General features: G+C 49.6%; 1 protein-coding gene across 3 annotated transcripts; it reads right to left on the bottom strand.

Moving 5' to 3' along the window:
* Positions 1–149: 149 nt before the first annotated feature.
* PI4KB (phosphatidylinositol 4-kinase beta) lies at positions 150–27,895 on the bottom strand. Of its 3 annotated transcripts, none has more exons than XM_059138006.1 (12): positions 27,501–27,895; positions 18,718–19,654; positions 14,300–14,344; positions 11,674–11,901; positions 9,329–9,556; positions 7,644–7,753; positions 7,017–7,121; positions 6,691–6,814; positions 5,393–5,658; positions 2,536–2,668; positions 2,169–2,289; positions 150–1,029 (listed from the first exon to the last, which is right to left on the bottom strand). In XM_059138006.1, exons 2-12 carry the CDS (start codon positions 19,624–19,626, stop codon positions 848–850), a joined length of 2,451 nt encoding a protein of 816 aa, XP_058993989.1. In that variant the 5' UTR covers positions 19,627–19,654; positions 27,501–27,895; the 3' UTR covers positions 150–847. The 3 variants fall into 3 exon arrangements, with proteins under 3 accessions (XP_058993989.1, XP_058993991.1, XP_058993990.1); XM_059138008.1 differs by having other exon boundaries at positions 5,393–5,544; positions 27,501–27,883; XM_059138007.1 differs by lacking the exon at positions 14,300–14,344 and having other exon boundaries at positions 27,501–27,893.

Genomic DNA, 27,895 nt, shown 5'->3' with positions numbered 1-27,895 from the left:
ACTGACTGAGACAGGCAGGGAAAGAGCAAGTCTTCCTCAACCCAGTTCTCTGCCTTTGGCATCCAGGACACTGAGGCATCTGCTCTTACTCCTCACCTACCCCCCAAGTCCTGAAAAAAACAAAACAAAACAACCAGAAATGACACAGATGGCTAACTAAGGACTTTATTTCAAACAAAAATTAAAAGTTGAGAGCTATTTCCCTGGGTGTGGGAAAGGGATCAGGCCAAGGAATTCCCTGTGACCAGGCCAATAGCCTCATCCACTAGAGGGGTTGTGATCCCTCCCTTCCCGCCCCTGGGATGGGGAACCTCTGTAGGTGCAGGACCCTACGCCAGAGCCCACCTATAACAAGGGAACTCGGCCTAGGCCAGTCGCTGGGAGGGGATAGAGTTGGGCAGCAGCACAGCCAGAGGCCAACCACAGGATCAAGTCCCAAGTACCAAGAACCTACTCTTCCTCCTCCCTCCACTCATGGGACCCAGAACAGAGGAGGGATGGCCTGTAGAAAGAACCTCTTGGACCCTGGTGAGAAGGCAGGCCCCTGGTGCCCCTAATAACATCTATCACCTCTGTTCTCTGGAGCCGCGGTGAGTCTCGCAGTCTGATCAGATGGTGACAATGACACCACTGGGGGCAGGGAAGCCCCGGCAAGTTGGCCCCACAGCTGGCTCTCCCTCCCCGCCCCCACTGCCCGCAAGCTTTACAGTTACCACATGATCCTCTGTATTTCTTGCCTTCCATTGCCCGTGGGTGGGGTTTCCTGGTTTGGGGTTTCTCAGACAAGGGCCCTCCCAGGGAGGGTCCCCTGAATCCCCCACCACTCCTGGGCCTGAGGAGGAGGGTGTCACATGATGCCATTGGTGAGGTACTGGAAGCCGTCATAGAGTTTGGTGGTGATAGAGCGCATGCTGCCATCCACCATCTGTTCCACCAGCAGCTGGAGCTGCTCCTCAGTCATGCTCATGTGGAACCGCTCTTTGAGGTTGCGGATGGTGCTGGAGCCATGGAAGCAAGGAAGCTGAGAACCTGGGGGAAGCGGGGAGGGCACAGGGTTATGGAGTGCAAAGTGGGGAGGGGCAGTGGTAGCAGCCACAGCGGCTAATACAGAACTGGGGGTGTCTGAAGCGCCCCTTCCCTCCCACATCAGAGAGCTCCCTGACCGTGGGTGCAGTTCTGCCTGGGAAGAGAAGCCGGAGTTGGGGGGGGGGCCCTGTCTTCATCCCATACTCCTAAGCCCCTCTAGGGAAGGGTGTGAGGGCAGAGGGGGAGAGGGCTGGCACTACACTGCCCACCACCCCCCCGCCTCCCTGGAAGGGCAGAGGGAGCAGAGTCTCAGGACCCGGAGGGAAAGTTGGGAAGAGGGTCTGGGGAATGGGCCCTGAGCTGGGCACTTATCTGGTTGCAGGCCTCTGCCTATGCTACGTCTGACACTCACAGATGACCTGGGCCACCGTCATCACGGGGCCAGACGGGGATGCTCCCGAGCAACGGCGACAACCTGTGGGATGGGGGCAGGGATGGGGGGAGGAGGAGGAGGAGACTGGCAGCTTAGCCCAAGTGTACATGGCAGCCTTGAGGAGGGGGGAATGGAGACGAGGACCCGAAAGAGCTCGGAGAGAAGAGACTCTAGGTTGCAAGGCAGTGAGGAAATGGCTCAGGGAGAATAGATCAAGAAGAGTGGAGAGGAAATACTTTAAGCTCACAGGGGGGAGTAAGTATGGGGACAGCGAAGGGGCACTGGGGACAGGGCTGTCAGTGGTCAAGGGCCAATAGGGAGGCAAGTGGTTACTGGAAACACCGGGGCTGGCAAAGAGCAGAGCCAGAGGGATGGAAGGAAACAAAAAATCAGGTGGACAAGGGATGGGGAGACAGGGACCAGGAGACTGGAGATGGAGCTGTTCTCTCCTTGAGGGTGCCTAAGGGATAGTTTCCGCAGTGTGTACCCCCCCCAACCTCTCCCATCCCTGGGACCCAGCTCCGTCAGGAGTCAGGAGGACTCCCAAAGGACAAATGAAATGGCACCCCCTAGGAAACACTGTCCCCAGTCTTGAGGTGGAATCCACTTTTTGGAGGTTCCATGCCCTGGGGCCTCAACATCAAGTGGGAAACCTGAAGCACTGTGGGCACTGCCCTGTCCCCAAACACAAGGCCTCTTCCCCACTCACCCTGCTGCATGATCTCCACGATCTGCACCACTTTATCCATGTGCTTCCGAGCAGCGATCAGCCCCTGCAGCATCAACATCTTGTAGTAGTTGAACATGTCACCATCCAGGCCCCCCATCACCTGCAAAGGGAGATGTATGTGTGCACGGGGGTTCACAAGCCAGCCAGGACTTCCTCCATAGGGGCAAACATGCCAAACTCCAACTTCCCCACTCTCCTATCAGGCAGGAAGCCTCCCAGGACACCTATCCTCACCATGACTCGCTGCCATTTCTGTTCTGTTGGTCCCTAATTTGGGGGGAGCCCACAGCTCCCTCTCCCATGATAGAGAAAGAACACAGTGAGGCACCTCTCCTTCCTGACTCACGTCCACAAACTCTGTGGTCAGCTTAAAGGCTGACGTCTCAAAGCCCAGGTTTCGGGGTGAGCTGGACAGGATGAAGCCAAAGTCGATGTGGATGATGTGGCCTTCTGCATCCAAAAGGATGTTTCCATTGTGTCTGAGGAGGGGGCAGAGGAGAGAAAGAGGCAGTCGTCAGTCTGACTGAGGCAGGGGCCTCAAGCTGCAACACCCCGGCCATGTGATACCAGGTTAAGTGAGCTTCCTGCCAAGTTTGTTGCTGCCTACCTCTCATGACCTAATGCTAATCAGAGCAAAGAAGGAAAATCAGAAAAGTAAACTGCTGTCAAAGGCTCTGGGGTCTGAAATTGCCATCATTATGATTTTGTTGAAATTGTCATTGTTAACAACTTAAAACCAGTTTAAGAATATTTCCATTTTCTAAAAAGCATGCTTCTAGGAACCAAACTAATCCCGAGTAGAGAACCTGGAAGCAAGGGAAGGACTCTAGTTCTAGCCAATCCTCTCAGAGGCCAAGCCCTCAGCTCAGTGGGAGGCCTCCACTCTTAACTTGCTTACCTGAGTTTTACTGGTAATTCCTGTCAGCCTGCTGCAGAGCAGAGACCCTCCACAAGAGAGCCGGCTGGGTGGAGTTTAAATGTTAATTACTGTGTGGGGGCTCCAAGGAGTAGAGGAGTAGGCATTAACCATTCCATAAGATCACTTATGTTAAAAATCTCAGGAAGCAATTACTAGGGGGAAGCTGCAGGAAGAAGAGTTAGAGGGAGATAAACCCCAGGTCTTTGTGATTCCCACATGAATGGCCAGCAGAAGAAAGAACAATTAAAATGCTAAGCATGTGATGGGCACCTGGGTGGCTCAGTGGGTTAAGCCTCTGCCTTCGGCTCAGGTCATGATCTCAGGGTCCTGGGATCGAGTCCTGCATCGGGCTCTCTGCTTGGCAGGGAGCCTGCTTCCTTCTCTCTCTCTCTCTCTCTCTGCCTACTTGTGATCTCGCTCTGTCAAGTAAATAAATAAAATCTTTAAAATGCTAAGCATGTGAGACTGGCCCATTCAGCATAAGAGACAGCCTCTGTGTCAAGAGAGGCTTTGTTAGGCTAAGAGCCCCAGGTCTGAAGCCACCTTCTCTAGGTTTGGTCTGGCCAGAAGAGGGGGATGGAGAGAGAACCAGTCCCTACTCAGTCCTTTCCCCTTGGGGAAAGCATGGCAAATTTACCAACAAGGACACAATCCTGGGAGTAAGAAAGGTTCTAGATGTCCTCGTCCAACGTCTCATTTTACAGGTGACGAAACAGAGGCTGGGGGTGGAAAAGTGACTTTTGTACACAAGGTCCCAAGGCTATGGAGGGGCAGCTTCTCTCCTGGTGTTAGCTGGTGTTAGCTCCAGCTGCAAAGTTGTTTGGGACTCATCCTGAAGCAGTTAAGGAGACCCCCCACCTGATTCCAGTCTGAGGCCCGTTCACTGTTGCCACTTCTTTCCACTGGCAGATTCCATTCCTGGCTTCACCACATCTGTTCTTTCTCCAAGTTATTATAAAAGGTCTATCAGCTGCAGTACCATCCCCCTCTTTGAAGGGACGGACTCTAACCTTCCCAACATACTGGTTTTCTACAGGAAAGCCCAGAGGCCTGACTAGCCCCTGCCTCCATGCCACCCACTTACTCAATCTGGGGCTCAGGTCTAGGCTCCGTTGGCCCTAGATTCAAAACCCTGCTTCTTCAGGGACAATCTAAAGCTTGCAACCAAACTCCTTATCAACAGTTACATTTCCCGTCAGCCTGTGCATACAGAGCTGCTGCCGGGCTCATTTACAGGGCGGGCAGTGGAGAATAACCACAGGTCTTGAAAGCTCCCCGGCCCTTACTTCCCTCACAAGGAAATGTCTGCCTGACAGGGTTTTCATATAAGAATGGCAGGCACTTAACCGATAACTAGATTTCTGATATGCAGACCTGTGAGTTAGGTCTGCATGTGCTGCCATGTCACTAGGAACCGAAGGAGCACAGGCCACCGCGTCTCGGCCTTTTCAGGAGGCTGCCCTCTGCCTGGTGAGAGGCACGACTCACAGGAGCACTCAAGACACTGACCCTGAGTCACTCTCTGGAGATGGTCTTAGAAAGCAAGACCCCAGGTGGTATCATTCTGTCTGACGTGCTCACCTATATATGAAGCTGGAGCTCACAAAGGTCAATGTGATATCGGAAGAAATGACAGCTCTGGGCAAAACAAGAGATACTTAAAAGTTTTGAAATTCACATGTTGGAACAAGAAGGAGAGTTCAGGGCTGGGAGCACAACTGTACATCCAGCATTGTTCCTCATACCCATCTTCTCTTTTCTGCTCTGCGGGCGGCCGCTACCATCGGGCCAGGCCTCAGGACCTCCTGCTTTGTGGAAGACCCAGGTACACCCACTCTCACCCTCTGAGTCCTGGGGGCAGTCACTAAACACAGGCTGGCTCTCATCACTCCTCTGCCTACAAAATAAAGCTCCTCAGATTCATATCCACTGCCCTTCTCACCTGACCTCAGCTCTCCTACAGAGCGGAGCCACTGCCTGCTTACCAGCCTGGCAGGGTAGCCTGATCTTCCAGCACCCTGAGCTGCCTTCTCACCTGGAGCGTCCTTCCCCTCACAGGTGTCTCTGTTCTCATCAGCCTTGCTCAAACCCTTGCTCCTCCTTCACCTCTCTGCCCCTGTACCCTGGCACTAACTGGTCTGCCTCACTGCTTAACGGCACACAAACACGTCTCTGCTTAAAATGTGTAGTTCATTCCACTTTTATATCTAGGCAATGGGAGGTGGTGAAGAGATAAGTGAGAACTCTCACAAAGGGATGAGGTTAGGATAAGGAGTTCACCCACCTGTCCTTCACTTGCAGTAGGTAGCAGACCAAGCAATAGCCAGCACAACTTTGTACAAAATTGCGCTGTGCACTGAGGAATGCCTCAGTGGTGTAACTGCCGTGCTCCTGCAGGAAGTAATCAAGCAAGGAGAGCTGGGACTGCTTCTTCACCTGGTGAATGGACACAGCGTTGACTACAGGTTCAATCATGCCACTGTCAGCAGAAATCACAAGGATCTTGTATGGCTTGATCCACAGGGGCACTCGCTCCTGTTCCCAAATGGACTGTGAGGAGACACAGAGGCACACAACTATCATCTTTCCGAACTAGGGGAGGAGGCAAAAATCCCCCTCTGTCTGCAACCACGAACAGTTCCTATCCTTGTGGCCTTGGATTCCAGGTCATCAAGTGAGTAAAACCCATCGATCCCCCTGAGGACCAGGGAGTTCTGAGACAAGCCCTTGCTCAAACCCTTGCTCCTCCTTCACCTCTCTGCCCCTCGTGCCCCAGGGTGCGACAAGATATAGGGAAGTACGTTAGAAAGACATCGTATAGGTAGAAAGCCCCCAAAAGGCAGGGAGGACAGGAAACCACACTGACACCTCACAGGCCTAGAGAATGTGAGCCATTAATCCAAATTCAAATAATACGAAGAAAACAGGAAAGGATTTAGGTCCAAAGAAATCCTCTTAAAAAAGCGACAGTAGGGTGCCTGGGTGGCTCAGTGGGTTAAGCCGCTGCCTTTGGCTCAGGTCATGATCTCGGGATCCTGGGATCAAGTCCCGCATCGGGCTCTCTGCTCAGCAGGGAGTCTGCTTCCTCCTCTCTCTCTCTGCCTGACTCTTTGCCTACTTGTGATCTCTCTCTGTCAAATAAATAAATAAAATCTTCAAAAAAATAAAAAAAAAAAAAAAAAAAAAAAAAAAAAAAGCGACAGTATTTATAGAAAGAATAGGATTGACAAGTAAAGTTGCTTGCAGGCAACCAGTCCAAAGGTTCAGGGGATCAACATCTCCGCACCCTGCAAACCAGCTGCCACAGACCAGTTAGACTAAAAGGACAAATCTAGCCTCCCAGAGTTCAGAGATCACAGCAGGAGCAGGTCACAAAAGGGCCACGAGGGGTCGCTGTGGAGCTGTTCTTGTGGCTGTAGTTCCTGGGGACGTAAGCCAGGAACGGTGCAGGGTCTGCATCTAGTTTAAACCTGGGTAGGAAGCTGGTCCCTAGCAGAGCTCCCCGTGGAACAACTTGTGGAACAACCTGCATGCTCACCTCAGCTGGGCCGAGTTCCCCTTTCTCCTCCCTGCCTCTCTTACCTGCAGTTGCTTCAACACCTGGAAGGCCAGGAGCTCCTGTCGAAGATCATCCCCACACTTGACGATGACTGACAGGAGCCGCCAATTGGGGAGGTGGCCATATGGGGAGCCCTCTCTGATTCGCCTGTGAAGAAAGAAACAAAAGGTGTCAAAGGTGGAGGACAGAACTTGCTTTCCGCCTGAAGTCCAAATCAAACTTCCCACAAGGCAAGGACTCAGACGCCTGGGAGCCTGATAGTTTGGGAGAGACTGGCGGACAAGACAGATGGGGCAGTGAGTACCTAAGGCCACCTCCAAGCTTTGGAAACCACACCCATCCAACTCACCTTACTTTCTCCTGCCAGGGCTCTTTGAGAGCAACAGCAGAAGGGTCTTCCGGGTCTCGTCTGAAGGCTGTGGGGGTGTGAGCCAGCTGCTCCGAGAGCCTCCGTCTAGCAGGAAGAAACTGTATCATTTGCTTGGAGGAGGTAACCCCAGAGCCTCATGTCCCTGTCTATGCCGGCATTTCCTGCACTCCTTCCTTGATTCTGGGCACACAAAGATAGAAACCTGGGCTGAGAGTTTTGCTAATCTGGTGTTCTGCATTCATGTTGTAATGCAGGTTACTAGGCCCTCCCCATTTCTGGACAGAGACTCTGATTCAGATCAGGTGTGGCTCCACATCTGCATCTCCAGCAAGCTCTCCTCCCTCTCCCTTGATTCTGATACATGTAATCCTCAGACCCACTCCAAGAAATGCTACTCCCTATGGAGTTCTCTTAAATGTAACTTCCTTCTGTGGTAGCCCAGTAATTTTTCAACCTGTACCTTCACTGCCTCAATTTTGGTGGCCTCAGGACAAGGATGGAGTAAGGAGAGAGAAGAGGGAAAGAGAGGCTGACAGACAGGAAAGGACAGAGACAGGCAGTGCCTGAGAAGGAGGAGGAACGCGGGGCAGGGCAGTCTGGCCATACCGGATGTCCCCTGCTGCTATGAACACAGGCTCCTTGCTCTCCTGGCTGGTGATGCTGTCCACAGAGAACTGGGAAATGTTGTCACAGCTGTTGGTGTGCACTTCAGGGAGCTGGGAGAGCAGGGGACCACAGGTCAGAAGCGCCAAACACAGGCTCACTTCCGTCACCTGCTCCTCCAGTCACTTTGCACGCTTGCTGTCGCCTCTGCATCATGACAGCCCCCCAACTTCTGGACTCTGTTCCAGAAGGCCTGCCCTGCTTCCACGCCATCCTCACCACTTGGATACCAAATGCCTGGGCACTCACACGGGCCTTACAGCAATGCTTCCCTAAGTGTAAACTACCTCATCAGGATCACCTGGGATGCTGCTACAAGACAGATTACCATATCCCACCATCCGTCTGAAGCAGAATTACCAGGAATGGGTTTGTAACAAGTTCTCCAGAAGATCCCCAGTGTGCTCAGGTTTGCACACCACTGTCACGACCTCCAGAGAAAGCTGTACTTTCGGCCTTCTACTATGAGTTTTCCCTGGATACAGCTCCCTTCTCCTGCAGGGTCCACCACTAGGACCCTCTGACCATTTCTTCAGTCTCAGCCATTCAGTCTAATCTTCCCAACTCTCTCAAATACAAAATATTCCAACAGACCCCAGGGTCCACAGCAAGGCCCTTCCTTTCTTCCTCCGGAGCAGATCACTTACTGCACACTGTCTTGTTGTATATCCTGGAAACAGATTTTTTTGCCTTAAATGTCTGCATCCAATCTGCCTAACTGGACTGCAAGCTCAAGGACAGAGTATGTCTTCACAAAGTGACATCTGCTTGTGTCACAGTCCTACATAAAATGCAGCTCTGGCTCTTCACAACCTCAGTACCAAGTCCAAATCTCCTTCCATAGTTGACAGAATCCTTCCTACAATCTGGCTCACGCCAACCTTTCCAGCCTCCTTCTTCACCACTTCTCACCCACACTGCACATCACAGCCACAGGTAATGTTGTCCTTTGGTTCCTCAAACGAGCTGAGCTGTCTTGTTCTCCAGTCTGCACATCTGCTATTCCCTCTGCAGGAAATGCTCTGTCCAGCGAATTCCTACCCATCTTCAGGGCCCTGCCGACATTATCTGCTCCTCAGGGAATCACTTAAGGTGTGCCCAGGCCCAAGTCTGGAGATCATCCTATCCCCACCCTCAGGGGTGGCATAATGACCCAGCACAACCTGGATCTCACCATACTACAGCTACCTGCTAACTGGCTTTGTTCGCTTTCTCTTTAAGTCATGAACTCCTTGTGGCAGGGGCCATCTTGTTCACTAGTCCACAGTACTCCAGGCTGGCATAAAGAAGGCTCTCTATAAACAATTCTTGAAGGAATGAATGTATGACTTATTCTCTACTTTCCTCAGACAACTTTACATAGCAGATATTCAAGAAACATTTTAAGTTTCTCTCACTCCCTTGGGCTTAGAAGTTCATCCTTATATTTAACCTAAATTCCTTCTGCAGGAAAGTGAGCTCCAGACTATGTGAATATTCCAGACTAGTGGTGTTCAGAGCTTTCCCCCTCGTCCCCACAGGCACTTGCCTCAGCCTGCCTCAGGGTGTGTTGCCTTGTCTCAAATACAGTGAAAGTTCCTGGAGAACGGGTGCTGGGCCCCAGTACCACCTCCCGGGAGCTCCCTCACCTCCACCTGTAGCTCGCCGATGTCATCCACCGACCAGGCCTCGTCATCGTTATCATAGTTGGGCACAGTGCTGAAGCTGCCTGCCCGCTGCTCATGAGTGATACCACATTCGGGCAGGTTCTCCACCGACCGTGTGCTCCGAATTCGGTTCTCGGGTATCCGGGCGGGGACCGTGGTGGTGTCAAAGTTTTCACATTCAAGGACTTCCACATAGATCAGGTAGGGAGCCTGGAAGAGCAGTGTGTATGTGAGAACAGTATTTCCAACTTCCCTCCACCACCATGCCCCAAATCTCAACTCAGCTGACACAGTCCTTCCAGCTGTCCACTCCCAGCTCCAGCCCTCACCTGTCAGTCCCTTGATACTATGAACACCACATTCAGGGCAGGAACTTGTCCTATGAACATACATTTCAAGAATTTGGGCAAGAGAGTGCATATGTCTTTAAAATGTTTCAGCCAAGGGGGCGCCTGGGTGGCTCAGTGGGTTAAGCCGCTGCCTTCGGCTCAGGTCATGATCTCAGGGTCCTGGGATCGAGTCCTGCATCGGGCTCTCTGCTCAGCAGGGAGCCTGCTTCCTCCTCTCTCTCTGCCTGCCTCTCTGCCTACTTGTAATCTCTCTCTGTCGAATAAATAAATAAAATATTAAAAATAAATAAATAAAATAAAATAAAATAAAATGTTTCAGCCAATGGGTGCCAGGGGTGCTCAGGTGGTTAAGTGCCTGCCTTCAAGTTCAGGTCATGATCCCAGACTCCTGGGATCAAGTCCCACATTGCTCTCCCTCTGCCCCTCCTCTGATTCATTCTCTCAATCTCTCTCAAATAAAGAAAATCTTAAAAAAAAAAAAAGTTTCAGCTGATGGGGTCCCTGGGTGGCTCAGTCAGTTGAGCATTTGCTTTTGGCTTGGGTCATGATCCCAGGGTCCTGGGATTGAGCCCCGCATTGTGCTCCCTGCTCAGTGGGAAGCCCAATTCTCCCTCTCCCACCCCCCCTCTGCTTGTGTTCCCTTTCTTGCTGTCTCTCTCTGTCAAATAAATAAATAGAATCTTTTTTTAAAAAAAGACAGGCAGAGGGACGTCTGGGTGGCTCAGTTGGTTAAGCAGCTGCCTTCGGCTCAGGTCATGATCCCGGGGTCCTGGGATCGAGTCCCACATTGGGCTCCTTGCTCGGCAGGGAGCCTGCTTCTCCCTCTGCCTCTGCCTGCCTCTCTGTCTGCCTGTGCTCACTCGCTCTCTCTCCCTCTGTCTCTGACAAATAAATAAAATCTTAAAAAAAAAAAAAAAAAATAAAAAAATAAAAAAATAAATAAAAAATAAAAAAGACAGGCAGAGAGGCAGGCAGAGAGAAAGGGGAAGCAGGCTCCCTGCTGAGCAGAGAGCCCGATGTGGGGCTCGATCCTAACCTGAGCCGAAGGCAGAGGCTTTAACACACTAAACCACCCAGGTGACCCGAATAAATAGAATCTTAAAAAAAAAAAAGTTCCAGCTGAGCTTCAACATGTACAGATGATATACTCGGGTAAAACTATCAATTACCACTTTCAGAGAGGCCTAGAAACCCATCTGGGGGCTTGTCCAAAGACAGAGACTGGGAAAAAGCTAGGCACTGCTCCAAGCAGGGTTCTAATCCTCAATACTTTTCTGAAAGAAGAATCTGAACCATTAGTACTCATTCCAATCAGCAGACAACTAATTCTCTCCAACGTGAGTCCGGCATCCTTCTCTCCTTCTACCTTTCCACTCTGATCAGCAAAGGTCTTAGAAATAAGAGCTGTCTCTACTCCCACTGTCACTGTATCTGGAAAGCCTAAGAGTTATGGAAGGGCTGGGGAAGAGCTACCAAAGGGCTGGAAGGAGACTGGAGAGCAACTCTCTGCTGAGACATGGGAAGAAGAGGCAAGCTGAAAAGATTAGGCCTCTTTGGGGCACCTGGGTGGCTCAGTGGGTTAAAGCCTCTGCCTTCGGCTCAGGTCATGATCCCAGGGTCCTGGGATCGAGCCCCATATCGGGCTCTCTGCTCAGCAGGGAGCCTGCTTCCTCCTCTCTCTCTCTCTGCCTGCCTCTCTGCCTACTTGTGATCTCTGTCTGTCAAATAAAATAAATAAAATCTTTAAAAAAAAACAAAAAACAAAAAAAGATTTGGTCCAGAAAACCAAGGCCCAAAGAAGGGGGACAAAAAGGCCCTCAGAATCACAACAGCACTGAGGTAAAGTCTAGATTGACGTGTGCACATGAACCGTGGAGGCCAGGATGTTGGTGAAGCATCTCTGGGTGCACGCATGAACCTGACAACCACAGGAGAAGAGTCAAATAGGGAGTAGGGTATGGGCCAGAGCTCACCTACCTTGTCCTTGGAGTTGAGGACAACAGCCTGGGTGTGGGGCACACGGACCACGTGGTGGTCAAAGCCGGCAGTGGGCAGCCAGACTCGGGCAGGGAGCTTATGGTTGAGTAGGGAGAGCTCGGAGATCAGCCTCTGTGTTTTCTGCTCCTTGGTGGGGAGCGTGGCCAGCCGCTTGCCAATCGCCATCAGGGACTTGATGAATTCTCGCTCAGGAGCCAGTCTGACGGGCTATAGGGGGTTGGGGCAAAGTAAAAGATGGTGAAGAAACCACAAAAAAAGTGGCCCGCCCACTCAGCCACTCCTAGCCATGGATCCCAAAGTCTGGAGAATGCTAGGGAAGGAGCGATCTTTCAGCACTGGTGGAACATGCCACCATTCCACCCCTGACAACATCAGCTGGGCAAAGGTAGAAAAGCCAGCACACTCCTCCACAGGCTGATTCTTGAGGGTGAGGAGGGTGGGAACCTGTGTCACTGGAGGTACCCCTCTTCTTTTGGACCTGAATTTGTTACGAACTGTCCCAAGGCTTCAAAATGGGTGGGGGGACAACATCCAGAGAGAAGAGCTGCTTATACTTGATGCGTTTCACTTATCTCCAGGTCCTTGGACTGAGTCTCTGCTGAGGGCCTCTGCCAGTGCCCCAAACTAGGGAGGGGCACTCTAAGTCCCTACAACTCCTTTCAAAGAAGGACTTAATCCATTCAAATAACTTTTGTTACCTTTCACAGCATCCCCCTATCCATCCTACAATCTCTGACAAGGTGTCAGTGCACATGCAGGAGATCTGAAGGGGATGAGCAGACTCTGTGTTAATGAGGGAACAATCAACCCGGACAGAAAAAGCAGACAGAGGGAGGTAGGTGTGGGGAGTGGGTGGAGAAAGCAATAGCTCCTGTCAGCCCTTGACAAGGGCCCTGAAGGTCTGTCTCCTTCAGTGGTTCCTCCTTGGGTCCTCTCTCCCTACCTCTCAGGGACAGGCTCCCCATATTAACTTACTACTATGAGCTTGGCTCCTCAGGCTGGGCACTTCATCATTCCCAGAGAGGGCAAAGTCCGTCTGGGCAGTGAGATGAGGGTGGGGGGAAAGATGGACACAAAGAAGAGCCCTTTTCAGAGCCTAAGTCCTACCATTTGGGGTACTTCATCAAGGTAACCACCAGCATCCCTATCCCAGCTCCCCTCAGCTAGGTAAGAACAGTATTTCCTTTTCTTATAAAAAACAGCATTTCACTCACCAGGTCTTTCTCTCCCTCTCTGTGGGTCCTGCTTAGTTTCCTAAGAACTGAGAATTTCTACCCTCACACTGCAAAAAAAGAACTTCTTTTTGAAAGATGGGTAGGACCAGGGTCCATCTCTGCATATGCAAAGAGCCAAGGTTCAAAGGAACAGCTCATTTCTCAGCCTCTGCCTCACTGGGCACTGGCTCAGGGTCCCACATAATAATGAAACAGGGTATGGGGAATCAAATGGGGCTGCCCTTGGGAGACAGGGTTGAAAAGAGATCAAGAAAAGAAGACAGCAGAACTGGGCTTTTGTGGTCCCTGGAAATATCCCAGGGGCCTCATGGAGAAAGCAAAAGAAAGGAAGAGGAAATTTGGAAACTCACTCCTTCATTTATCCTGATCCCTAATCTATCCACTCAGGTGGCAAATGGTCACTGTTCCAAGGACCCTCCACCCTAACCAATTCATATTCAACTCAGATAAGAAAAGGCAGAATTCCTTCCCATCCTCAAAGGAGCATTTGGGTAAGGGGGGGAGCTATGTTCCTTCAGCATGTTGGAGATGTGACCCCAGGCCTTGAGAGAGGCTCTGCCACATGGGAGGAGATAGGAATCATGATTGAAAGGGGAACCGCATAGAAGGGAGAAAACTGATTGGGTAGATAAATAAAAAAGAAAATGTAAAAAAATCATCCAAACTCCCAGAGGGTCCAGCATTTCCTCTCACGTCTCTGCCCAGCAACAAGGTCTGAGACCCTGTGGGACCAGAGGGTCAGGGGTTATGTCCAGAGGGAACAAGAAAGGAGAATGCGGATTAAGGAACCTCCTGGGCAGTGAGCTGGGAAAGGGAAGAACTCAGACCTAGAAGAAGGATGGTTGAAACTAAAAAAGAAAACTGGCTGTAGGCAGGTAAAACTTTCCTTCAGGCCAAATCCTGTTTGCTTTTGGGGTCTGCTCCCCAGCACAGCACCTAGCATTTAGAAGAACCAAATAAATATTTGATGGTCTGATGGCAGAAACCATGGGGAAAGGGTTCTGGGTGGGAGAAATAGGATCCCGGGGGTTTCTGCCAAGCAGTTCTTGATTCCAGTCCAGGGGTAAATTCTACCTCTCTCCCAGCTGATTGCTCTAGAGACCCAGAACTGAGGACTGAGTCGCACTGCATCCCAGCTCCATCAGGGAGAAGGATTGAGCCGGACTAAGCCTAGGCTCAAGGCACTGGTGACAAAGGGCAGGGGACTCCTCCAGGCTGGGGAGTCCTGGGAGGGAAGGGCTGATCTCCCAGGAAGAAAAGGCACCTTTTAACTCCAGCCTTGGCCTGGGGACTCAGAAGACCTGGGGACGGAGAGGAAATGCGGCCACAGAGGGGAGCCTGCCACCCAGTCCCAGCCTGGCCCCACTTACGGAACTGAATGAATTATCAATACTCTCGGTGCTGGAGGAGAGCTCCTGGGAAAGGGCCAGAGGACAAGGGGAGGAGGAAAGGCAGGGAGGGAGGGGAGAGAGACAAAGGCAAAGAATTTAGCTCCAACTTGGATTGCAACTGCTTCTCTCGTGTATCTCTGTCTGGCTGCTTTAATGAGAGAAAGTCAACCCAGAAACACCACTTGCCCAAATTCTTGAAACTTGTGGGAGATGCTGGAGGGCTGGCTCAGATCATAGGGTCAGAAGGGCTGAAGAGACAGAGGGCCTGGGCTTTTCACTTTCTCCCCTTCTCTCCTGGCCTGCACCAAGCTCTCCCTCGAGGACATACCCTACAACTGGGTGCCTCAGGGCAGTAAGTGCACCGCCTAGCTGCCTCCTTTCTCTTCAGCCATTCACATGCTCCCAACCAAACCCTTCTCTGTGAAGCCGCCACAAAGAAACTGAATTTAACAAGCTGCATGGCCCCCCATACTGGAATGCCTGCATTCCTCCAGCTTCTTGCAAATGTTGGGGTGGAAGTCAAAGAACTAAACTTCAGTACCAGGGGTGTCTCCTTTCCAACCAGCCTCATTATCATCCTGGGAAGACCAGTCCCAATCTTGAGCCATGTGAGAAGGGACACCCCAGATCCACAGCATGAGACTTCTGGGCTAGGTGTTGCTAGGTGTAAAAGATGGCTAACTCTCCTATCTACTTAACCTCCCCAGGCTTCCTATCTGTTTCATGCCACACTCAGTACATTACAATTTTTGGACATAAGCTGGGGAGCTGGACCTAGCTCCATCTACCTGAGAAAGCTGAGCAGCAGGGCAGCAAATGTCCAGGTTCCAGCCTAGGAGATTTATCTGAGTCTCACCCAGCCGTGTCTTACTGGAAAAGGGCTGGTGATCACACTTGCCACCAGCAGCTCTACTGCAGCTTGTGCATGGGCCCAATCTGAGTTCTGTCTGCCAAGGTCTCCCAGGGCAGGGAGAAGGTGGCAATATGCATGCACAGATGGCAGGAGGACAGGGGCCTGGACTTAGAGTCCTGGGAGCTCCCAGGGCAGGAGGGCAGTTGTCACTGAGCTTCTACTCTCCAATCAGCATTTCAAGCATCTACTTAATTCTATTCCACAGTTTACATTCTCTTCTAGCTGGAGGTCCTATAGTCAGGATATTCCTCGAAGAATCTGAGAAGAGGGGCACTTGGAGAAGGCAGGCCAAATACTATCTCAAGGCAACAACTCCTCTGCTTTGGCGAGAGATGGGAGGAAGAACTCAGGCAGTGAGGAGGTCAGGGCCTATTCGGACTTAGTGGTTCAATTTCTATCCATGAGGTGGTTGGGGAAGGAACAGCAGGCAATGCTCCAGTTGATTCTTCCACAGACAGGGCCTGGCTGACTCATTAGTAGCCTTGGGGGAAGGGAGGTATATTATGATCCTTTCCTCTCTCCTACGCTGTAGGCTTGAGTCACTCATACTGAGTCAGCTCCAGGAGAAAAGCTGAGGCCAAGAAGCTGACATCACACCACATCAGGCTGGAAGGCCCACTGGGGCTTCAAGTGTGACGCTCAACAGATTTCTCTGTACAAAGGTTATAGTCCTGAAAAGCCAGAGCTGATCTACTCGAGTGTCGTGATGTGGGGCAGGGGGTGGGGCGGTAGCTAAATCATCTCTGCTCCCTGGACCCCCATTCTAGGTCAAAATGTTTACCATTTGGCTACTAATGGGAAGAAAGACTACCTGAGCAGACTACTCCAATTAGGCTGACAAAATCTGCTTTGAAGCAGCAGGCTTCGGGGGCTGAAACAGTGGGGGCTGGGAGAAATCTGTGCTAGAGTCCTTGGCTTGTGGAGAATGTGAAAGATCCGTCATTAAAAGAAAACAGAACCTCCATGTGAGATCTGGGCAGAAATGGACCATGCAGGAAGACTCTGGGCAGGAAGAGAGCTACGTGAGCAGGGGCCTCTTCTCAGTGGCCTCACTTTATCCTCCAGAACTTCTCCTTAGATAATGATGTGCTTTGTTTAGTAAACTGTAGACTTCCTCCTTATATGCAGGAAACAGCTTTCAAGAGAGTCAAAAACTCCACCAGATAAATTCTGTAAAGTTTCAGTATACACACTACATGGACTTGTAGATAAAATGGGGTCTCCACATTACAAATTCTCGGAGGGAAGAGCTGCACTTCATCCTTCATCCCTCACTGCCTCTGGCATGTGTGAATGAATGTTGCATAACAGGGGAGAAGGAGGAGCAGGAGGAGGAAAACCAATTCCCTTGGTATGTGGGGAACAAAAGCCTTGACAGACCTATCCTCAAACTGCCAGAGGGGTTCGGACAGACCTCTGTGCTGAAGACTCCAATGCTCAGACCCCAGAGATATTCATATTTATTCCCTCACTCCTGCTCTCACGTTTCCTAAGAACACACAGTGGATTGAGGTATCTCATTCTGCTGGCATCAGATAAGCCAGGAATGCCTAGGGATCTGGTATCTCCTTCCTTTCCTGGATCTAATAATCCATGATAAGGGAAGAATGGCAGCCAGAGAAGCCACCCCAGAGGATTTAGCAAAGAATTCACAGAATACCTCACATAATACCTGTGTCTCATAGTCACCTATAATCCCATCCTCGGAAGGAGTTAGATCCAAGGAAGAGGGACCAAGGACCAGCACTGAGTAGGCCCGAGGCTTCAGCTTTTCTGGTCCTAAGATAGCAACTACCAAGTGAGTATAGAGAAAAGCCATGCCTGACAGGAGGCACCAAGGGGCTCACTTGCAGCTGCCACACATATACTGCTACAGGCTTGACCCCAAGAGAAGGGGCCCCCAACCCTTCAGGATCTTAGTCCCACCAGATGTCAATGATTCTTCTTGTTCTGCAACAACCTCCCTCATGACTCTGAACTTCCCTGCAAGCTCAACCAGAAAAGAAAATGGTCCATTTTGGTTCTGAGAACGTCTGTGCTCTTCTGCCTGTGCAGGGAATTGTGGAAACCTAGATGGGCTTAGGCCATTCTTCCCCAAGTGGATATCTGAGGACTTGGGAATGCAGATGCTGAGAAATAAGCAAGATGGCTCAGCTGAATGATTAAGAGCAACACCTGATGTGAGGCTCAGCTGAGGGACGCTGGGCAAATCACCTCACCTCTCTAAGCTTGTCTCTTCATTGGTAAAATAATTCCTGTCTCCTAAGACTGTTGAGGGTGAAACGTTAAGTACTTGGCACGACACTTCGAACTTAAGAGGAGCCCAAAACATGTCAGCTCTTTTAGCTTCACTATTATTATCCTAACAAAACCCGAAATTTCCCAGAAAGCAAGCTCTGTAGTCTCCCTCTGTCCTGCTTTTTCCCTTCCCTGGTCACTCAGATTCAAAGAAGCTGAAAAGAAGTCCCATTGTATCAAAACTGTAGGTGGGTTATGTGCCCCATGGGGTAGATGCCACCACCACAGCAACATGCATTTTCCAACAAGTGCAAATTCCTTGTTCTTTTCTCCCTTCTTTCCCAGGCTGGGCTGGCAGCCAGGATGAGAGCTGGGCCAGTGGTGAGTCAGAGGGGGGACTGGGGCATCATTGTCTGGCTGGGACACCAGGTCACTGACAATTGTCCAGCGGCAACTTCCAAGCTATCAGTCCAGATATGGAATGGAAGGTGGGCATAACCTTCTGATGTGCTTATCTCCTCCCTGCTCTGGACACCCCCAAATGCTCCTGTGGCCTCCTCTTCTTTCCAGCTTTCAGGTCTCTGACTAGTCTCTGGACATGCCCAAGATTTCCTCTACACCAAGACCGGTTCCCTCTTCCCTTTGTGCTTCTCCCAAATGCTAAGATATCCCTTCCCCGAGGAAAGGCAGGGATGAGGGCATTCTGCAGACACCTCAGTGACAGGGAAGGAACCTTATTCTTAAGTCAACAAAAAGCAGGATCTTTGGAAAGTGGGGCAGAGGATTATGAGGAGGAGTGACCAGGAGAATGAAGTTAAGGCTCTATTTATACCCTTCCCCCCAGCACACACACCATCCCTTTTCCTCCCTGAGGGCTGCTATTCTGAGAGGTTCTGGTAGTTATCCCAGGTCTCAAGTCAGGGTGGAAAGGGTCTCTGCCACCGTTCTCAGTAAGTAGGTGGTTAATGGAACGGCAGTGAAGTTGAGTAAAAACAACTAGACAGAGTCAGGATTATAAGCCTTGCTGTTAGCAAGGCAAGTCACTTCTATCTCTCTAGGTCTCTGAGTTCTTCCTCTGTAAAATGAGACAGGATACATGATTTCTAAGGTCTTTTTCCACTCTGACATCCCATGCTTTTATCAGTGAAATGAAACAGAGGGAAGGAGAGAAAAGGACAGAGGAACTATATGTCAGACATCCTGTCTCCATGCCATCTTGCCCTGCTGCCCCTCCCAGGCATTTTACCTCATCCTCATTTTCCACTTTAGGGTTGCTGGCTGTTCGTTTCAGGTTGCTGCTGAGACTTATGCTGGCGGTGGCATCGGACTTAGAGCGCTGGTGAGTCCTCTTAGAGGGAGACAGCCCCATGTCAGGGGCTGGGCTCAAGGAGGGCAGCTCCCTCTTCCGGTGAGCTGGCTTCAGCTCATCTGAGAGGATCAGCTTCCGGAGCTTGGTCCCACGGGAGTGTCGCTGAGTGGAAATGTGCATGTCTGAAGAGTAGGCCCCAAGCAACAGGGCGCACTGGAGGGAAAAGTTAATGCTCTGGCGGCAGCGATGGACTATGTAGGGCTTGATGGCGTCACCCACGTCCTCATCCATGTGGATGTACATGTTAAGCAACTGGGGCAGATAGAAATCCACATCCTCATTGCGAAAGCAGAAAAGCCGGTTGCCAATGTAGGCTTGTACTCCAGGCTCCTTGGAGTTGTACAGGTATGAAATGGCCATGGAGATGTCAAATAGTTTTGACTCAAATAGCCTCAGCAGCCAGGATTGTTTGGCAGAGTTGTTCTGCCGCCGCCTCCTTGCTCCTTTGGCTGTGTTCGAGGCCACAGTGGCCCCCATTTCATCTTCCTCCTCCCTTATCTGGGCAGGTGGATCGTCCAAGCAACGGATCGCATTGTCCAAAACATCCCCATTGACCAACTCCAGTGGGGTATCTGTGTTAGATATGGCCATGCCTCCATGCAAAAGCTTGACTTGCTCCAGCACCTCCTGGCAGGCCTTCTGGGCCACCTCAGGGTCAATCACTGATAGTTCCCCGACCCCCTCTGTGATGACGCCTAGCAAGGAACCCCCATTATTCTCTGGCGGGCTAGGAGTGGGCTCAGAAGTTGGCTTCAGCGGGGCAGGTTCCACCACCATGTCTCCCATGGCCACAGCCAGACTTCAAGCTTCCAAGCTATAGGAGGAAGGAGGGAGAAAGGGACAGAAAGGGAGACACATACATAATGGTTAGTAGTGCATCCTCCGGTCTTCCTTTCACCCACCATGAAACCTTCCCAGGCCCCTCCTCTCTTTTGTCTTCTTAGACTCCTTCAAAATCAGATGAGAAGTCATCTCCCAGGAAGCCTTCCCTGACTACCTCCACTGCTGATCACCACAGTACTCTCCCCTCCTTCTGCACTTAGCTATCCGCTTAGCCTCTGTTCCTAACTTGCATTTGCAAAATGCTGCTTTATATGTTATGTTTACATAGGTTTACAAATTCTTCAGGTACACTGGGAAGCAATTCTGGTCTTATTCCCTTGTCTCTCATTCTTCAAATGCTTTTCTATCTTTGTGGTCTTGTGGTTTCTCTTGACATGCCTGCCAATACCTGTCTCTTTTCCTCTTTAAATCGTATTTCTTTACTCCTCTAACACTCCAGACACAGGTACTAAGCATCTCTCACCTCCATTTGGTATCAAAGTCTTTTTTTTTTTAAGGTTTATTTTTATTTAAGTAATCTCTACACCCAATGTGGGGCTCGATGGAACTCAAGATCCTGAGATCAAGAGTCCCATGCTGGGGCGCCTGGGTGGCTCAGTGGGTTAGGGCCTTGCCTTCGGCTCAGGTCATGATCCCAGGGTCCTGGGATCGAGCCCCGAGTCGGGCTCTCTACTCAGCAGGGAGCCTGCTTCCTCCTCTCTCTCTTTGCCTGTCTCTCTGCCTGCTTGTGATCTCTGTCTGTCAAATGGACAAATAAAATCTTAAAAAAAAAAAAAAGAGTCCCATGCTCTTCCGACTGAGCCAGCCAGATGCCCCCCTCCGTATCCAAGTCCTGATGTGTTTTTCTAGACACAGATACTTTCTTACCTTCCCTTCATACTCAAAGTTCCCAAGGAATAAGGGCCAGCAAATAACATCCAGGCTTCACTGAGAAGAAAACAGTTCTTTTTTTTTTTTTTTTTTAAAGATTTTATTTATTTATTTGTCAGAGAGAGAGTGAGAGCGAGCACAGGCAGAGTGGAAGGCAGAGTCAGAGGGAGAAGCAGGCTCCCCGTGGAGCAAGGAGCCCGATGTGGGACTCGATCCCAGGACGCTGGGATCATGACCTGAGCCGAAGGCAGCTGCTTAACCAACTGAGCCACCCAGGCGTCCCAGAAGAAAACAGTTCTAAAACAACCATCAACACCCCTGCTGAAGTGTGCCATTCTTTGCTTGTCTGGCTTCATGACGTCATTCCCCCTTTCTCTTGTGCTGTAGCAGTTAGTTATAGTGGATAGACTCCTGAACTTGGAGTCAAATGTGCTGGGATTCAAGATCCTAGCTCTGCCATTATCAGATGTGTAAACTTACGCAAAGCATATATCTTCTGAGTTTGTTTCCTCAACTGCAAAATGGGAAAAACACATCTTATTACTGCTTCTTATTACTGCTGTGCGGGAAAACTTCATGAGTGTAGGATCTAGCGCAGTCCTTGGCACGCAGTAGTACTCAATAAATATTAGGTGAATCCTAATCACCTAACAAATCAGGAAACAGTGTGTATGTGTACGAGTGTGTGTGTGCACACACATACACTGTTTATAAGGAAATAAGTCAATCAGAGTTACACTTGTTGTCTAAGAATCTCCCAAAAACCTGTTGTCTAAGAATCTCCCATGACACCCCTCTCCTACCCCCAACACTACTTTCTCCATTACCATACACACAGCCTAAGAACTAGAAAGGCTGGAAGAAGGCAAAAAGAATTCAGCTAGAGCTCATGGGTCTTTAACATCCAAAGAACAGGGAGGAACAGGTATCACATCACCAAGAATCCCTCTCTGGGGTGAGAGAACATTGCTGACAAAAGCCACTGCCCTCCTAGGACGATTCTCCTGAGCCCCACCAAATTTGGATTAGAATAGTAGAACAGAAGGAAATTTCAAAGCAAAGACTGGGAGAGGCACATTGTTGATGTCAGATCAACCCAGCTCCAGAGCCTGACTATAGTCAACAACAGGCTCAGAGGCTTTTTCACAAAAACACAAATGAGAGTGAATCTAAGATTAACTCAAGAGTGTGAGCAATAGGAAGGCAGAATCTATTGTGGAGCTGAAACGCAGGTAGTTTCCAACTATTAGTGACGTTGCCTTTGATGCAAGGCTGGGTGCATATAACTTTGGGTTGGTGAAAGGAGGCTTGAGATACAAATTCTCTAATCACTGCAGGAAGCCCCATTTCCCACCACCACCCTTCCAGTGCCTCTTCTTGCACCTCTGAAATGTTAAGAGTCAGTTAATCTCAGGGGCACCTGGGTGGCTTAGTTGGTTAAGGGGCTGCCCTGGGCTCAGGTCACGATCCCTGGGTCCTGGGTTCGAGCCCTGCATCAGGCTCTCTGCTCAGCAAAGAGTCTGCTTCTCCCTTTCCCTCTGTCTGCTGCTCTGACTACTTGCGCTCTCTCTAATGAATAAATAAAATCTTAAAAAAAAAAAAAGTCAGTTACTCTACTCTGCCCATACTATAGTCTAGCTCCCTGCCTCCCAGCAGTCACTATTAAAGTCTTGCAGGAAGACAGATGGGGGATTCTTCTGTTCTCAGAGATCACCAAATAAGGCTACTTCAGTTTATCTTTCTCCCCACTCTGTCAAACAAGAAGTTCGCATCCCTGAATTTAATTTCTCTGATGCAGCTTAAGCTTGGTATCAGTAAAAATTTGGCAACTCGTTCATCATGCTCTCTCCTAAAATTAGGCAGAGCCCTCTGAGTAGTAGAACCAGCATGGCTGCCTATGTGAAGCTGTCTCTACTTGCCAACTTTAGGTTACACAGAAATAATAAGAAAGCTTTAATCACTCCTTGCCACAACTCTGCAAAGCACTCTGCACCAGTGGGTCATTCTAATTCAACTGAGACCACCACCTTTTAGGTTTGCTGAAAAACTCACATGATAGCCTCAGTCATTTTACACAACCAGCTTTTATTTCTCCCTCAGTGTCTCTATGCTTGGCAAATCTTTCCCCTTCCCTCTACTCCAGAGACTTCCAAGTTATCAAAAGCTCCTGAAATCCACTTTTCAAAACTTCCAAGGGACATGAAGTTCAGATAGCCTCCCATATACAGCACCTCAGACCTCCCAGGATCCTCAGCAGATGCCTGCCTCAACTGATCACTACTGGGATTATTACTGGCACCAGGAGGGGAGGGAAGGATGCCATTATTATTATTATTATTATTATTATTATTTCTTATCCCAGAGCTTAGCCAGGAATCCCACATCACAGCACTCAGGGGAATTTTCCACTGAACAGACCCCTATCTCACAGTTCTTATTCCCCAGGGAACCAGATGGTGTCAAGAGATGCAGGGAAGCTGGACTCCTCTCTAGTGGCTCTGCCACTAGAAACTACCAAATTGGAGCTGGACTTCCCTTGCCTTCCTGAGCCTCAAGGATTGGCTATATCTGAAACAAGTCATGGGGAGAGGAGGTGTTGACTTGCCAATTTAGACAATAAGAAATAGGAAAGGGATTCTCCAACACCTAAGTCCTGATACAATCTTCAACATCAATTCATTCATTTTCAAAAGCAAAGACAATATAGCTTTGGTAAGGAACCATTCTAAAGAAAGCGAAAAGACTAGAAAGCAAAAGAAAAAAGGAAGAGGTCCTATATTCATCATCCTTCCCCTTGCAAGAAAACAGGAAAAAAGACGACAATCCAAACCTTTCATATCAGATGGCTCTTATGCTCTCAAGAACATTCAAACAACTGAGGCTTCACATTTCACATTGGGAGCCTAAACTGGTCTTCCAATTGGATGATGAAGGAACCCTTAGAGTCCTTCCCCACCCCAGCCTAGCAGCTGGCTTCTAGGCACTGGGTTGGGAGCGGAGGAGTAAACTGGTCGGGCTCCACAGCTAACTGTCTGGGTAATGCAGGGAATCCTCATCCATGCATCAGGGGGCTGTTTAGGGCTGAGCACAGCAGTGGCTACAGAGGACAGAGAAGGTCTACATGCTTGTGTTCTGTATGACTTAGCATTTAAGTAAATGTCTGCAAAAACTCTAGGGAGGGGGACGTTTAACCTGGCTTTCTGTTTCTCATCACCTCAAAAGATTCCAGGCAAAGAGCCCTCCAACCCCCCACTGATCTCCATTAAAGGGTTTCCTGGATTGATCTCTGCTGAGACAAGATAGCAGAAAGCCCCAAATCAATCCCCCCACCAGGCTAATGACCATTCCCTTCTTGGGGGACTAGAAAAATTATGAATTGGTTCAGACAAATCCTCGTGTTTTTAAAGGTTCCTGTACTTTCATGGAATTGTCTTAAGAGATCATCTGATTTCCAAGCAGATAGGCAAGCTCAATTTTCCTCCCTTTGAGATGGATCGTATGAGTTGGAAAAAAGGATAGTGAAGCCACTATCTTCATCCTACAAGGTGGATAGTTAAAAGAGGCTGTTACGAGTTCATGGAAAAGAAAGAGAAGTTCACATATGTTATCTAAAATTACACGGGCTGCTAATAAATAATAATGACAATTATATAAATAAGAAGTATAAATCCTCTAATGTTCACTCTTCTTTTGTAACAATTAATAAATAAAAAAATCAAGAAATAGAGGCACAAGCATTTTATCCAATGCTAGGTGATAAACTTCAGAAATAAACATGGAGATAATTAAGATGTTCACTCTAAAGGAGGACTGGGCAGAATGGAAAGGGACTGCTGATTTCACCACAAACTCTTAGGTACCATTGGATTTATTACCAGGTGCATGTTTGCCTTTGATAATAATTTTCTTTTAAAGATTTTATTTTTTTAAGTAATCTCTACACTCATCATGGGGCTTGAACTTACAAATCAGAGATCAAGAGTTCTGTGCTCCACCAACTGAGCCAGCCAGGCACCCCACCTTTGATGATAATTTTTAAAAAGAAGTTGCTCTTCCAAAGAGCATCACCTTAGGCTGCTTGTTCAGCTGTTGAGAAGTTCCTCCTCATATCTCAAAGTCTAACTCAAACCTTTTGTTAAAAGGGTCTCAGCTCATTTTTCCCCCTTGACCTCAATGGACAAAGTGAAGATCAAGTACTACTTTTTCCTCATAAAACTTGGGGCCAAATAGGAAGTAGGCTCAGGTCCTAGCAGGAATCACGTGAATGCTTCCCCGAGGCCCCAGTGGGGGACTAGCATCAGGGAAGAGGGCATTCTCGAGCTAGCAGCAGAAAGGCAGGGAAGGCAGTGGTCTCAGGGTAGTTAAGTCAATATTGAATCAAGCTGAGAAGTCTCTGTGAAGGGCCATGGGAGCTGATATAAGCAGATCCAGTCAGACAGCCCAAGCCAGCTCTGGGAGCCCCTGCTGAAACAGAGAGATGGCAAAGAAAGTAACCTGTGCATTCACCTCGCTCTGAACTATTCCTCCCTGCAGCAAGCCCCAAATGTGCTTGTACTAGGCCCTCTCTTGTCTCATGCCAGTTACTGAAAGGTTCCTCCCAAACTTCTTCCCCAAATCAAAGAATCTCAATTTGCTGCTTTGGATGGCTTTCAGCAAACATGTTCTCATGCAGTATGGACCCAGCTCTGAGAATGAAGCAGGGAAACTAGGGGAAATACAATTTCTCTTTGGGGATGTTTCCAAGGAGTGAAACTGCTCCTAAAAAGGAGGAGAATGAGGAGACTGCACCCTGGGTAACAGTTAAGAGAGAGACAAGGGAGAAGTGAGAAGAGGAAGTATGATTACATCCAAAAAGACCTAGAGTTGGAAGATAAATGCAACTTCACATGCCCTCTTCACTATCACAGGCCAAGAGAGACATGGCATACCAGAGAGCAACTAGTTTCCTGAGCCCCGCTTCACTCCAAGTTCTCTTTTCTAGCCGTTTTCCTCAAAAGGCTTTCCCACAAACACGCTTTCCACCTATAGAATCTGGAGTTATGGATCAAGTCCAAGAGGAACAGCACAGGTGGTCATCAACTTCATGTAGTGGAGAAAAAAGGCAAGGCAGACAAAGGAAACAGGCCTGGAGCCTGTCTTTCAAATAGCCTTACTACCACAGCTGTTGACTAGAAAGACCCAATAGAGAGATCATAATGAAGGAAAACCTCTCAGGTCAGCTAAACCACTACTAAGAAATGCCTTTTGCAGGTGCCTGGGTGGCTCAGTGGGTTAAAGCCTCTGCCTTAGCCTCAGGTCATGATCTCGGGGTCCTGGGATGGAGTCCCGCATCGGGCTCTCTGCTCAGTGGGGAGCCTGCTTCCCCCTCTCTCTGCCTGCCTCTCTGCCTACTTGTGATCTCTCTCTCTGTGTCTGTCAAATAAACAAATACAATCTTAAAAAAAAAAAAAAAAAAAAGCCCTTCATCTGTGAAACTCAGAATGTTTTGTAAACAAATAAACCAAGTCTAATTTTCCCCAACCCACATCCTACAAGTAGCCTATTACTGCACTGATGCCTACAGAGTGGGTCCTTCTACCAAAAAGGTCACTCTAGAGGTCAACTGAGGAAGTCACATGCTGAACCCAGGAGTCCTGATTTTGAATGTCCAAGCTCTTTCTAATGTCTTAGATCCTTTTTCCAGTTACCCCCAACTCCACCCTAGGCCTAAGCCCTTATGGAATCAACCAAAACTATTCCAGTAAGCCACAGACAGTAAATTGACTCCTTGTAGATCTGGAAGACACTCTACTCAGTGATCTCTTAAGGACAAGCCTAAAATCAAATAATCCAAAACAAAATTTCTCACAATCTCACACAGTCTCCATGCAGGCCTGTTCATCCCTCCTAGTGGCTGATCCTGGGTAGTCAACAAAGTGTAACCTGATATGAACTTCAAAACTTACTCCATCCTTCAGAAACACACTTCTGTCCAGAAAAGCCTGAGTGAAACAGCTGAGGCTTCCCCCTCCCCCTGTCTGTCCTCTCAACATATTTTCTTCTTAGTTCAAGGTTTAGCTGATCCTGAAATAAGTGATATGTAGAGATAATGAATGTGACAGAAAACACATAAAGACCATAGGGAAAGCAGAACCAAGGATCACAGGATTAGCAAAATCCTTGAACTCAAGAGACAAGGTGCCAGAGATGGAAATCCTGAATAGGAAGAGGCACTGTCAGATCTTTTCTATGGGAACAAACCTCCAGAGGTTGGGGTACTGAGGATGGGGGAAAGGGAAGCAACAGAAAGTTACAGGGATCATAAAGGACTCTAGAGAAGGATAAGGATTAAAGTCAAAGTACAGTGTCAATATTACTTTGGGAATGACAATGAGGGCCCGAGATTCCTTAAGGGGAGAGGAACAGGCAATTCTTGGAAGCTAGAAGCTGGGTGAGGTAATGGAATCAGAAACAGAGGAATAAGGGCCACAGGGAAGAGAGCTCAGGGAAATGGGATCCAGTGCTGGCGCTGCACGGAGACAAGAGGAGAGGGGCAAAAATAGGAAAAGGGATGAAGGCGAAGGCTGTGGCAAAGGTTTGGGGGCAGCAACACAGATAACGAGGAAGGGCAAACAAGGATGGACATTACAAAAGGGACCCTGATGTGAAAAGGGCTAGTGACTTAGGAGAAATAATTCGGGACGGAGGCAACAGGAATAAGGGGGAGGGGGAGATCCCGGGGCGGAGGGAGGAGCTAATCAGAAGAGGAAGCCAAAAAAGCAGAGGAGACCCTAGACTTGAGGAGAAAGGGTGGAGAAGGCACCGGGGTGCAGCTGCCACCCAGGGGGCAGTTTTGTAGTTAAACCCAAGTGTGGGGGCGGGGGCAGGCTGCGCGGGACAGGGTGGGAGAGGGACTCCCCCCCACAACTCACAGGGCCAGGAGGACTAACGGGGTAGGGGTCGCTTACCTCCTGGGGACCTCCCCCCCCCCACGGAGGGGGTACGGGCGGTCGGGGTCGGGCTGCCGACACCGCCGCCTCAGCAGCAGCGGCCGCTCCCGGGTTCCATTGGCCGCCTGCGCTTCCCTGACAGCGGCCGCGGAGGCTGAGCCAAGCCCCAGCTTAGGGGCTGCCCTCGGCGCCGCCTGAGGGGGCCTTCGCACTGCCTCAAGTTGGACCCGGCCGCCCAGCCTCCTCGCCTTCCCTCCGCAAAAGCGAGACACCCCCACAAAAAAAAAAAAAAAAAATCCCAGAAGGGCTCAATTCTTCTTGTGAGTCCCAGCAACCCTTCTTGGGATATGCCTTTCTGTTTCTCAGACGCTCAGGACCCTACCAATCCCATAGCAATCTAAGGAGTCGGGTAA

This window comes from Mustela lutreola, chromosome 10 (genome assembly GCF_030435805.1).
Source record: "Mustela lutreola isolate mMusLut2 chromosome 10, mMusLut2.pri, whole genome shotgun sequence".
NCBI classification, from domain to species: Eukaryota; Metazoa; Chordata; class Mammalia; order Carnivora; family Mustelidae; genus Mustela; species Mustela lutreola.
Note: the sequence above shows the minus strand (reverse complement) of the source record. Positions and strands in the feature narration are given on the sequence as shown.

Excerpts from the sequence above, each read along its gene's own strand:
- PI4KB (XM_059138006.1), bottom strand. The coding sequence starts at position 19,626 with ATGGGAGACATGGTGGTGGAACCTGCCCCGCTGAAGCCAACTTCTGAG. Across the intron at positions 7,754-9,328 it reads TCGGCGAGCTACAGGTGGAG|CTCCCTGAAGTGCACACCAA; the intron begins GTGAGGGAGCTC and ends CTGCTCTCCCAG. Across the intron at positions 6,815-7,016 it reads CCCTGGCAGGAGAAAGTAAG|GCGAATCAGAGAGGGCTCCC; the intron begins GTGAGTTGGATG and ends CTTTCTTCACAG.